The sequence below is a fragment of the Ruditapes philippinarum genome, unplaced genomic scaffold, assembly GCF_026571515.1.
Source record: "Ruditapes philippinarum isolate M1 unplaced genomic scaffold, ASM2657151v2 ctg1140_1_1_1_1, whole genome shotgun sequence".
Lineage (NCBI taxonomy): Eukaryota > Metazoa > Mollusca > Bivalvia > Venerida > Veneridae > Ruditapes > Ruditapes philippinarum.
In genome coordinates this window covers 150,647-164,022 of record NW_026860782.1, presented here as the reverse complement: position 1 = coordinate 164,022, position 13,376 = coordinate 150,647, and the positions used below count along the sequence as shown (strand labels likewise).

Sequence of the window (13,376 nt, the reverse complement as noted above, 5' to 3'; positions counted from 1 at the left end):
AATAGAATTAAAACAACATAATCAGTGTATATATAATGTATTGTCTATGAATTTACTTAATTTAGATGGACTTTTACTCGTGTATTGGATTAAACTTAATCAACAACTCCGAGCATTAAATTACTATTTACTTCTTAGCTCTGCTCATCCGAAGTTAAACGGAAAGGGCCGAGAAATTGCGATTGCATAAAACATATGATATGAAAGTATGATGACCTAGTTTATAAAGACTACAGTGTTATTTTACGTAATAGATGACTTGCACAAATATCGCCATTTGCGTGCAAAGTGCAGTGAACAGGGGCGGTTAATAAACAGAGCAATTTATTTACTAAGTTAAACTTGTTTAACATGAAGTAACGTGTATAACTGAGTCATCAGAAGTAAAGAAGTAAGTTTTAACCATTTTTTACTTTTTACGCTTTAACATACTGGAATGTGACTTATTACTCTCATTAAATATAGAAATAATGGCTAATTGTTAGCCACTCCGAGAAACGGACTTTGATAATGGTCAACATATTGGTATTAGTACAATATATACATTATGCACCGTCCACTCAAAATGTATATAGAAATGTAAACTAGGACACTAAAAGAAATTGCATAAATATGTCTTTTTTGCAAAGGTTAACATTTACTTAGTATTTAAAACAAAGAAATGAATAGATGTTTATTGTTTAAAATGTCATCAAGAAGAACTATTTCATAAGCTATTGGTTATCTTAGTTGTGATCTGGTACATGTTTCATTCCTCTTTTCCTTTATCTGCTTTACTTACATTAACATTAAAAGAAAATATCCTGTTTCGGTTTGTAGGTCAGCTGATAGTATGTCGGATAATCCGGATGAAACTGCTAATTATCTACGATTTGTCTCCCTTTTCATTGACGTTGCAACCGAGACAGTTTTGAAAGTGTTTTGCTTTTTAATACCAGACAAAAATATTGGGAAATTCCTCTGTTCAATAAAGAAAGAGAAATTACTAACAGATAAAGTCATCAACAAAAAGCAATATAATCTTTTAAGTGCACTTAGGCCAGATGAGAAGAAATTCGATATATCCCTTCTTATCACATTAATCACCAACAGTGATGTACTACCCCCACCAAAAGAAGGCTGGAAAAGTTCTCCTCCGAAAAATTCTGATATCTCTGCATCGGCCGACATTCTTCGTCTCCGCGACATAAGAAATAACATAATTGCACATAAACCAAGAGCTACCTTATACAATGTGAAGTTCGAAAGACTCTGGGCGGAACTGGAGAAAATTCTAACGCGACTTAATGATTTTGTTGAAAAAGAGACAACAGAAGAGCTTGCACAGACCATTGATGAATACCGTAAAAGAAGTTTAGATGTTCAAAATGATACTATATATAAACAGAAGCTTGAAGAATTATGTGAAAACTGTAATGAAATTTCCCGATTACAGAAAAAGGTAAGCTTTTACCGCAAGTAAGAAACAAATACATTAAGACTTAATTGATATTAACACTTAGCACTGTAAGCATGTAAAATTGAATAAAAATCAAATAACATCTGATGAAAACAATGTAAATCTCAATACTTATTACAACTGTTTTTTGTTTGCCTTTTCAAAATTGCTACAGTTCTAAATTAGACAAAGAACTGGTTCAGATTTTTATTGAATGAAATAAAAAAATCTTTGCATGGATTTAAGACATGTCATCAGCATGAATGAAGGAGAGCAATCTTTTTTGTCACTTTTCATTTAATTGTTTTGCTCATTTCAGGTTGTAATATTGTAAATTTTTAAATATATAAAAGAAAAAAAAAAGTATTTTCAATTTTTGATGTTTCATTTATCTATGTATTTTTTCTATTTGTATTGTATAATTAAATTCTTTTTCATTAATTATTTATTACTGAAAGAAAATAAATTTAGACTCAAAACGTGTGATATAAATACTGATTTAGTTTGAACTAGTGCCTGATATATGATACAATTTAGTTCTCACTGCTGTAATAAAGTTCAATCAAAACGAAACTGCAATTTTAAGCGTTTACTTTTTTCACTTAACAAGAAAATGTCCTTACACATAATTTTTCTATATCGAATAATTATTTGATTTTTGAATATGCCTATGCATTAAGGCAATGTATATGGCGCACACCGTTTCAGGTGTCTTCTACCTAACTTCTAATTTGGCGAACTTATAGAAGATTTAAACTAGTCATGAACATATTTTGAGATTTGACAACTGACTTTTCTGGTCGTTTTATTCTTTTATTTATTTCATTTACAAAAATGTATTTACATCTGTAAGTTCTTAAGTTCATCAAGCAAGACAAGACATATTTCTGGCAATGCTGTATAAATGTTATAATTTGCATGTGTCAAATAAAGTTTCGATCAAAAGACAAACATATCTTGTTCAGGCGTTTTTTGGTACAAGCAATTTTGGTTGCAAACTTATGATTACTTTTAAATCATATATAAAACTGTGCACAAAAAAATTCAATTAAGATGCTATTTATTAATCACAGGATATTTCTTGGCAATTTTAGCCAATTATGCTATTTTTCTTGCTTTTATACACGTTTTTATACATGGTTTTGATGTTATCTAGTTATGTTTAAGAGCTTCTAATGCTACTGGGCGAAAGCAGTTAAAGTATCAAAAAGCACAAAATTGCTAGTCCCGTATATCAGCACTTATTTATTTTAATTTTGGGCTACGCCACAATTGATAATACCGGAAGTGCATCTGATAATCACAATAAACCAGATATTGATCTCGCACTGATACAAAACAGATATCCCTAATGTAATGTTTGTACATATTATTACCTATTTTGTGCTATTTTTGGCTGTCTATTGAAAGTGTTGCAGAGGAAGATGGTAAATACAAATTATCAACGGACGAAATTTGGCGTTTTTTTTTTTCATTTTTGATGAATAGTTTTTTAATTAGCAGTTGTCTTTCTTTTTTACCAGTAATTATCCAAATGCACTAATCTTGATAGTTTTCTTTTACTTTCCAATAAGTAATAATTCATTTCAGTTAAATCGACTTAATTACAAAAATACACAAATATGTCGAATAATTATTTCATCAAAATATAGTTATGAACAAAATATTATTGTGTATTAAAACTTTATTTTAAACATTTATACAGAATTGACAGAAACATGTATTGCATTGATTTGTGAACTTCAAAACTTACAGTTATGGATAAATGAGTAGTAAACCTGACTAGAGAAGTCACTTGTCAAATCTCAAATTATGTTTGCGGCCAGTTCATGTCTTCAATAAGTTCATCAAATCAGAAGCGTAGTAGCTTTAACCGAAAACCCACTGTGTCATAAATATAACCTAAATGCATGAACATATTCAAAAATCCAAAAAGAAAAACATATAAACCCACTAACCTGGAGAAAAATACGTGCGGGCATTATAACTTTTTATGACTCAGTTGCCATCTACTTAAATTTGCAACCATTGCGAACCAATTGTGCAACCACTTCACTTACTACTCCTTGATGTTCAGATACTTATCAAATATCAAGATGACTGTATTTTTATTTACAGATGGAAGAGCTGTGCCAGAAGTGCGATGGTAATACTAAACTTTTAACAAAGAATTTCTAAAGTGTTGTAAATAGTTGTCATTTGTCCACAAATAAAGTTATTAACATTAATATAGGGTACTTTCAACCCACATAGATGAGCTAAAATGTGTCACAATGTAAACGACAATAGCCCTAACCATGATCAATACATGTACATACAAAACTGTCTTTTGATCGATAAAAATAGGGCAGACATATGACGATAAAATGAATACACCCAACCAAATTTTGCATAAGACATGAACAATTTAAAATTGACTATGTAACATTTTTACTCTTTACTCTTTATTCATTTTTAAAGAGTTTCATGTTTCGCATGTAATCAATCTAGCTATGAATAAGATAATAAACCTTTTAAGCATCGGTAATTCTTTGCTTTTTTTAAATAGCACATTGCTTATCTAAATCGAATGATTTTTATATTCCAGAGTTCACACGATTCTTTCAGAAAACTCCAGAAAAATATTCACAATATGTTCAGTTATTGTTCGAAGGAGGGACGCTTGTTTTGTGCAATGTTTTGAGAGATGGTTTGTCAAAAGCTAAACTAGATTTACGAACTGTCCTCTATTACAAACGAGATGAGTTAGCAGAAAAGATTGGCAATGAAGATTTAGTCCGTCATTTTTTTCAAAGTACTGAAGATGACTCTTTTCATATAAACATAGATATTCAGACATGGGATATCATTGTTCTTGCTGAAGTGATTGAATTAGCCCTTGGTAACAGTCACCTGACTGAAAGGTTTATGAAGAAAGTAAGAATTATAAGAGATGCAAGAAAGAAATATGCTGAAAACGCATTGAAAGCAATAGCAGATAAGGCATCATTTTACGCATGCTGTGAAGATCTTGTTAGTAGCATCGAAGTCTTGTCTTCGACTCTCGATGAAGATATACAGAAACAATGTGATGAACATATAAACAGATATAAGGTACCATCAGATGAGAGTCAGGGTACAGATTATGAGGTTTATTTGAAACAACTAAAGGCTCATGGAACCAGCGTGAAGAATTTGTCTGAACTACATCAAGGTATTTTCTTTAAAATAAACTATCATGATATAAAATTTTCAAGTTTAATGAGCTATCCACTGCAATAATAATATGAACTTGATTAAAAAAAATTCACTATACATGAATCGAATACATTCGTACTTATTTTTTGGACGGTGATACTAATACTTATGGTAAATAAAAACTACACCAGATTATATCTGATTATTAGTTGTTAGATGTGAAAATGAAAATCAGGTAAATGCTATATTTGAATTGAAATTATCTTCTTTCAGAAACGATAGAGAAACTTAACGAATGTTTCAAACAAATGAAGGAGACGGGGATAGATTTTATCAATGAACACGGTATGGTTACGTCTATATGTAATTGTTAATCTGCTATATTTGTATTTACTAATCATATAACTCTTTTTATCTATAAACTCTCATCAAGTAATAAATATTTGAAATAAGATTATTGTCATTATCTAGATTTCATTTCATTTTAACATTTTGCTTTTTAAGCATATGCATACATTGATTTCAGTTCTGAGTTTAAAAATGATAACCTTGGGCGATAACAGTGAGAAAAAAAGAACTGCCGAAGACGTTCTGTTTCGGATATGGCAGGCTGCTCTTGCAAGATCAGATAACTCAACTGAGTTTGAAGTTGTCAGACTAGAAATCGACAAAATACTCGAAGAACTGCATCTAAATCAAGGCGTTCAAGTAGCTGGTGTAAAAAGAGAATGCATCATTCTTTCTATTAGATGCTCTTCTTGTCAAAATCTTCCGAACGTCATCAGTTATCTGACAGGTGAATTATTCAAAGAACACGTTGACTCTATATCAAGAGAGTTGAGCGATATTTGTGGTGATGTGATTGTCATCGAAGGACACCTGACATTTGAAAGTTTGAATGAAATATTGACACATCCTCGTAAGTTATTTTGTTACCTTTTACAGTGTTACATATGTAATAAATTTCTCGCCAATTTGTTAAAAATTCATCGCAATCCCTTATACTTTTGTGGATAGAATAACATTAAAGCTAGTGTTAAGGGGCGTTCGTGATGTTACATTTTCATAATCTCTCATGAAATACTTAATGAACACGATTATTACGTTTCATCTGTTTTGTTTTTGTGTGTTTATTTTTATCCATGTTCTTTTGTTTCAATTTTTTTCAAAAGTGTATTTCAATCATTTCTAGATCGATTTGATTAACTGAGTAATTGTTTAAGTAAGAACTGAACAGCAATAAAACTGTATTATCAGAGGGAAAATGTAATCTTATTAACTAACTTATGCTGTTATACACGGTATTTGTTTTTTGTTTGATTGATCGATTGGTTTTACGTCACACCGAGACAGTATAGGTCAATCGGCGACGTCCCAGCTTTTCTGGTAGAGGAAGACCTCAGGTGCCCTTCCGTGCATTATTTCAGACACGAACGGGTACCTGGGAAAAACCACCGACGTTCCGTAAACAAGCTGGATAGCTTCCTCAAATGATGCTGTTATATATGTATTAAAATATTTATTTGCAAAATTATAATGTTTTCATTTTTTAAGGAAATGAGTCTGCAAGTGATGGACCTTATACAGATGGAATAAGTTTGCCAGTTGTATGTCATTCTCCAAGAGGGATACAGTCCGTGTTGAAAATTATTAAAAGTGAAAGCTTCACAAACAGTATCAACAAAATAGCAGATAGTTTATCTTCTTATATGGACGAGACAATATCTTTGAAAGTTATACCTGACTTGAAAGATTTAACTGGCATACATGAAGAAACTGGTGAGAATTCATATGCATTTAAACATACATGCTTTGTACCTATTATCTTGATAGAACATTGCCAATACATAAAGATTTTCAATTGATCGAAACCTTGTTGAAATATGTTGATGCAAATCAGCTATAACTATTTTTATGTTTGCTTAAAATCAAATTTCTTACAAGGAGACCATTTTCGTTTGCAGATAGCGAGACAGCATCAAGCTCCGACAGCCATATAGAAGAAAATGAATATTCAGACCGTTTCCAAATGGAAAACAATACAAAGAACGTAATTATCTCTCTTGAGACTGAACCTGACAGTCTTAGTCTGACAAGTGAACTTGTTTTTGATGAACACCTTATATTTAATGAGGTAATTAAACATACATATACATTCAATGTTACAAGCTTATATACTTTAAATGAAACATATGCTAATAGAAACTGCTGGTATTAGTGTTTCTTTCTAATGTTTGGCGGTACATGAGCTAGTTTCATGATACAATGTAAATGAATAAGGAAACTAAATTGATCGTGGCTACAATACAAAATGTATTTTTATTGCGACTTTTCAGCTACTTGAAGATGTAAAGGAAAACGGAATGAAAGCTAATGAGACGGTAATGTAATTTTAATATCACAATATTTTTTTTCATTTTTAAGACTATACGTCCACATTTACACTGTTATTTGGTACGGTGTTGAGTAGATTTTAAGTTGAAGACAATTTTGCAGTAAATTACTTTGGTGGCATATTTCTGCCAACAGTTAACCATATAAATATGCCACCATAAATTACCGATGATAAAAATTGGTGCTTTGACACCGTTTTATGAACAATATACATGTATTTCGTTCGGATTTTTTTCCTTTTACATCATGTATTGCAATTTAAATGCATAGCTTGATATTTTTAATGTCAAAAAACCTTTATGAGTTAAATTGTTGATACGGTTCAAGCTTCAATCTTTTGTATCAAACACAATTGATTATAACAAAACAAGGATGTTGATTGTGTTTAATTACTTTTAAAGGTGAAAGCAGAACATATAACTGAAGATGTGATAAGTGAAGATGTGATGTCAAAAGAAGGTAAATTCATTTCTGTAAAATACATAATCAATAGTTTCTTTTACAATAAACTTCATTGCCATTATTTTAATCATAGTGCCTGTTAAACAGCTGATGGCGAGTAGACTTTGCTGATTTGTTATTGATTGATATTTCATAACAAGGAAATATTAAGAAGATATTGAATTATGTAATTAAATTAAAACCTAACGAACACAAAAAACACTACCAGTTCAGTATCTGATGATATATAAGGTCATCCAGGTTAAACCAATTGAATTGCAAATATTGCAATGATTTTCAAGTTTCTTTGATTTCATTACATATTTAATTATGATTTTTCTTAAAGGACAGATACATTTATAGCCTTGGCAAACTTGTAATAACTTTAATGATGTTAGTGATGAAACATTTAATTTTATTTTAGTCTATTATGAATATGAGTTGATAAAATACCCTTTTTACAGTATTTAAGAAGGATATCATCAAACGTTATAGACAGATACATTCAAAACTCAAAATTGGATCGATCATGGAAGAAGTGGAATTTGACAGGCTGTACGTACCATCATTTCCAATATATGAAATCACTGATGACATCCCTGCTCGAGATCAAAATGAGATTAATAAACTACATGACGTGTTTAACGACGAAAGTTGCCCATGCAATAGTATATATATCATATCAGAGACAGGTGTTGGTAAAACTGTTTTTATGAAATGGTTAACACTTTGTTGGTGTGATGCTCACAGTATGGACAAGGACAGAGAAGGTGGCAAAAGTATGACAGATATTTTCACTGGTGAAGACATAGAAGAAATGGCCAAATTTGAGTTCCTTTTTTATGTGCCTGTTGGAGACGTTAAATGTGATAAGTACCACGTTGATGAGTTGATCTATAATAGTATTGCCTACAACCTTACTGAATCGAGAACATTTAAAATGGAATTTCTTGAAACAATCCTAGAAACTGAAAAATGTTTGATAATTCTAGATGGTATTGATGAATGTACTCATAGTCAGTCGGGCATATTACCGGAACTTAATAAGAGAACTAAATTGTCGACTCTTACTACCTGTACTACACAGACATTTGAAAGACTCAACGTCAAATCACATGGAATAAAAAAACGCATACAACTTGAAGTATTAGGAAAAGAGAAATCCGAGAAGCTTTTAAAGAACATCCTTTCAGTGTTATCACAAAATGATAATATCAGAACATTTTCGTCAAGGATTTCTTCTGGAATATTGGATTTCGAAAAAATGCTGATTGAGAAGAATGTGTTTCATTTTATCAGCTATCCAGTTTTGTTGACACTTTTATTGTCAATGTGGATTGTTGAAGAGAAAATAGATAGATCTCAATGTGAAATATATACAGAAATTATCATGGAATTGATAAAGAGGGCGTCTTTCAAAGAAGCATTTTCTCAGCAGCTGCTAATGTTTAAGACAGACGAACCTGCAAAAGAAGAATGTTTAGAAAACTGTGGACCATATTATCGCTTATTCATGATGTTAGGTCATTTGGCTTACTACACACTATTTGGAGAACAATCGGAACCTTGTTTTGATTTTGATCAGGATAAAGCTGTCCAAATACTGTCTTCGGATGAATCATTTCCACCTCTTGATGTCATTGAAGCGGGTCTTAATACAGGAATTCTTGACAAACGATGCAAATCAGTATATATAGGACGCAAATATAACTTAATGTTTTTCCATAAATCTGTGCACGAGTTTCTCGCTGCATTGTACATGAGCTACAATACGTTCACGATGAAACAAATGAAGTCAAAATGTCAGTCAGTTTCTTCATTCCTAGAATATAAAGATTTGTTCGTTTTCTTAAGTGGCTTAAATAAAAGTTCGGCAGCAGAAATCATAAACGGTATTATTCAAGTAATACATACAGATGAAGTACTTTTGAATTATAGATACACAGTAAACTCTGAAAGAGCAGGAGAACTCATGTATATCCAAAATATGGTTGTCGACTGTATTAAAGAAAGTAGAAATAGTGGAAGGGGTAAAATGTGCGCGGCATTAGAAGATGCTGTTATGGATAGTTCCTGTGAAAATGTTTTGTACAGGACGAATTTGAAAAAGATTTTATCAAAAAGTACTGTCCAAACTCTAAGTATTGAGGAATTTGATACCCAGGAACGCGAATATGATAAGTATTCACTGTTGGAGGGATTGGATTTGTCCAGTTTACAGAAACTAAAAATTGATGGACAATTTGTCTTGCGAAAAATATCAGATATAAGAACGTTTTCAGCTGTAAAATACGTTCATTTTAAACGTATTGTCCTTGCAGAAAGTTGCGACTCGTTTAAGCGTTTGATTGATTTTTTTCAGTTCAAATCGATTAAAGCTTTGGGACTCGAAACCGTTAGCATGACCCACGAACAAGGACTTAAAATTCTGCAATTGTTTAACAGCAAAACTGAGATGACACAAATCGTTCTGAGGTCTGTCAAATGTAAAAGCCATAAAATATGTCCTCAACTAGAATTGGATTTTTCAAATCATACGGAATTGCAAATACTAGAAGTCTATGATATCCCATGGCAAATTACAAATGGTCAAACGAACGCAGAAAAACTAGAGGTTTGCAAAATTGGAAATTTACCCAATGAGTCTTTTTCAACGTTTTTTAGATGTATAAAAAAGGCTTCAAACCTCAAGAGACTGGTGTGTATCGATGTCTTCAGAGAACTCGATATCAAAGACATGGTCATTGCGCTCCCGAAATTGACAAAACTGGTTTGTCTGGATCTGTCGTCAATTGTTTTAGATAAAAACATAATTCGCCTGCCTTCCAAAATGAAACATCTGAAAGAAATAAAACTGTTTGATGTTTCAATGACGGATGATGCACTTCGTGTTTTAATTGAATCGATAGAGGAATTCACGCAAAAAGTAACTGTTGAAATAGTAGTTTGTACTGTGAAACCGTGTCAGGGCTTTAGGCGTATAATGGAACATATTCGTTCATCTTCGATGTTCACTATCATCGAGGATGATAATGAAATGACATTTTCCTTCGAATCAAAACATTCAAGTACAAGAAAACCTAAAGAAAGGGCACCTTAGTGTGTAACTTACAGATGTGACTGCACGTGAATTGAACGGATAGTCTGGTATAAATGTTGGTCTGTCTCAATCATTGCATTATTCAACTAATAACGATTTCCTATATTATGCCGAGCTTGCATTCGACTCATTTTGTGTTGACGTTCTACATGGCAATCGACAATCAGTATCGTACTCAATTATGTTTTCTCCATTTTAGGCGAAAACACATAATTTATAGAAAACACACAAACAACGGTGCTTTTGTACTTTCTAATACAGTTACTACGATGACATTGTAGACCTTATATGGAACTTTTTTGACTTGGAAAAATAAAAACGAGGCTAGATTGTGTAGAATAGATTCTTTGGACTCGGAAAATAAAAACTATGCTAAATGAATAAAAAACTATGCATTTGATAAACAACATTTTGAATCTGGAACGAGGTTCGATTAATAAGATTGGATCCTATAATTGTTTATGTTGGAACACCCCGTGATGCGGATGTTGAAAGGTCATAAGTTACTCTTTATAATAAAAATGCGTCGTAACATCAGTCAAGGCCTTCAAGAGCTACTATTAAAGTACCATTTTCTTAAAATCAACTTGCTATATGTTGCAAAGGATGGTTTCATTTAAAGTGAAATAAAGTTTGTTCCCCCAAAATTTGACTTGGCTGTTGAATGTCTAATAAATCAATTTATAATAAAACCACAACGTTCGTTCAGTAATATGTATATTATAAAAAAGACGAATGTTGATATCTATATACCTATAGAGAGCTTTTATTTGCCTTGATGGTATTTTCGTAAAGATTACCACGGTTCTTTGTGCCGTTTAATGAGTATAAGCCTGGTCAAATTGTAACCATGACTACTGGGTATACGAGTTTACTAACACGTTAATGATATTTATATTCACAGTAATAAAGTGTTCATGAAAGTGATTTTTGCATGTTCTAAAGCTGTAAGGAATATATTGTGTATAGAACCCCTTTTCGTTTAAAATATAGATGTACGTGTGTATGGTGGTATATCTGATATGCAAGAGAATAATAGATTTTTTTTGGAAAAAACACTCCTGATTATTTTCCACAAACTTATCTGTTCACATGATCAGTTTCCGTAAACGAGCGGCAATTGTGAATAAACAAATCGATACATTTAGGAAATAAATATCAATTCTGACTGCATTGTCGTAGAACAATGCACGATTTGAATTCAAATGCTAAGGAATATAATTAGGAAGGCCGATAGGCTTGAGTGATTAATTACAAAACATTTGACTAGAATGTTCAAATATAACTTCAATATTTGGAAAAGTCATTTCTGGAAAGAATCAATTTTAGAATTGACCCTAGCCTTCCCTTGTAAACATGATTTAAGTACATAGTAAATGACATTTTATTCATATTGCTTTTTTTTTGAAAATAAGATACTGTAAGATGAAACCCTACCAAAAAAGCTGAAGTCATTAGAATGCTTAATCTGAAATTCTTGTTTGGTATTGGTTTGTCTCAGCAGCATGTGCTAGTTTACCGAACATTGAAACCAATAAATACCCCACAATGAATACCCCATCATTAAATCAACAAATATGACATATGCATTCATCAAAAATATTCCATTGTAAAGAAAACAACGCAAAACATCATTCCTGCCAACCAATTTACAAATTAACCAAAAAAGAATATATATTTCTGTGGTTGTCATAGTAATTGTCGCAACAACTGATTCCTTTGATGATGACACAAAGAACACAATAGTCGGAGTCATTCAAATAATCAGACATTGTGATTCATTATTCTTGTTTCTATTTGTTGTTTGTAGGTGTATACGTCATTGCAAAAGATGAACCCACAATTACATACATAAGTAGCTTAAAATAATTAATAAAAGTGTTTGTTCGCTTAAATTGCCTGGGAGGTCAAATGTTTAAAATAAGTCATTGCATTATTTAAAGGGTACAAAGCTTTATGAAATTAATATTTTACAAACTATTAAACTGTAAATTTCCATAATCTTTTGGCCGATTATAAAGTGAATTGTTTCCTTATTTAATACACACGAATACTGAAGGTAAAATAAAATATTCCTCGGAACACAATATTATACTGCTATTTTTAGTATTTCTAATTTTAACTGCTTAGCAATTGTTTGTGTATGTGCCGTTCGCTCGTACGGAAATATACCAATTTCATTCATTCATTTGAGAATTTATATGTTTTCAAAATTCAAACCTACAGTTTTATAAACTTTAAATACATACTAATTAAAAATTAGACAATACAAAACAAGCATAGAGGAATAAATCAATGTCAATCGGGCAACAACAACTATTTAACATTACGATATAAATCAATTTTCAGCATTCTATACCTTTTTCATAACATAAATGCTTGTTTCTATGACGTAGCAATACATGTATGACTGGTACTGGAAAAAAACATTATAGATAATTTGTAGGACCATGGCCAATTTCCAGAAAGCCTCTTATCGTAATAGAAATGATATATTGTTGTTTTTTCTCCTTATCTTGAAATAATGACACTTTTTTTCTTCTACGAGTCCGCCCGTTACGAGCATTGGACGTCATCGTAATCGTTTCTGGGTATTACAGTTAGAATTAAATATTTTGTATTGTTTTCTGATCTTACAGCATAATGGTAGATTTTGACGAAATATAAAAGTTATTATTACTGAATTTGTTATCTAATAATACATATTGCTATAATGATTTCAATTTTCGACTGATGTAACAGACAATAATTAATTTGATATTTATTAATTTTATTAATTTTTTGTAAATATTTTCAACTTCAATTTTTTTTATTTAGGATAGTTTT

General features: G+C 31.3%; 1 protein-coding gene across 1 annotated transcript; it reads left to right on the top strand.

Annotated features, from left to right (window-relative positions):
• The first annotated feature begins 227 nt into the window (after positions 1 to 227).
• On the top strand, positions 228 to 11,549 carry LOC132713372 (uncharacterized). The gene is made up of 11 exons (XM_060695940.1): positions 228 to 391; positions 820 to 1,441; positions 3,557 to 3,584; positions 4,026 to 4,631; positions 4,889 to 4,960; positions 5,142 to 5,534; positions 6,170 to 6,394; positions 6,580 to 6,749; positions 6,952 to 6,996; positions 7,411 to 7,468; positions 7,915 to 11,549. Exons 2-11 carry the CDS (start codon positions 833 to 835, stop codon positions 10,548 to 10,550), a joined length of 4,842 nt encoding a protein of 1,613 aa, XP_060551923.1. The 5' UTR covers positions 228 to 391; positions 820 to 832; the 3' UTR covers positions 10,551 to 11,549.
• The last annotated feature ends 1,827 nt before the right edge of the window (positions 11,550 to 13,376 follow it).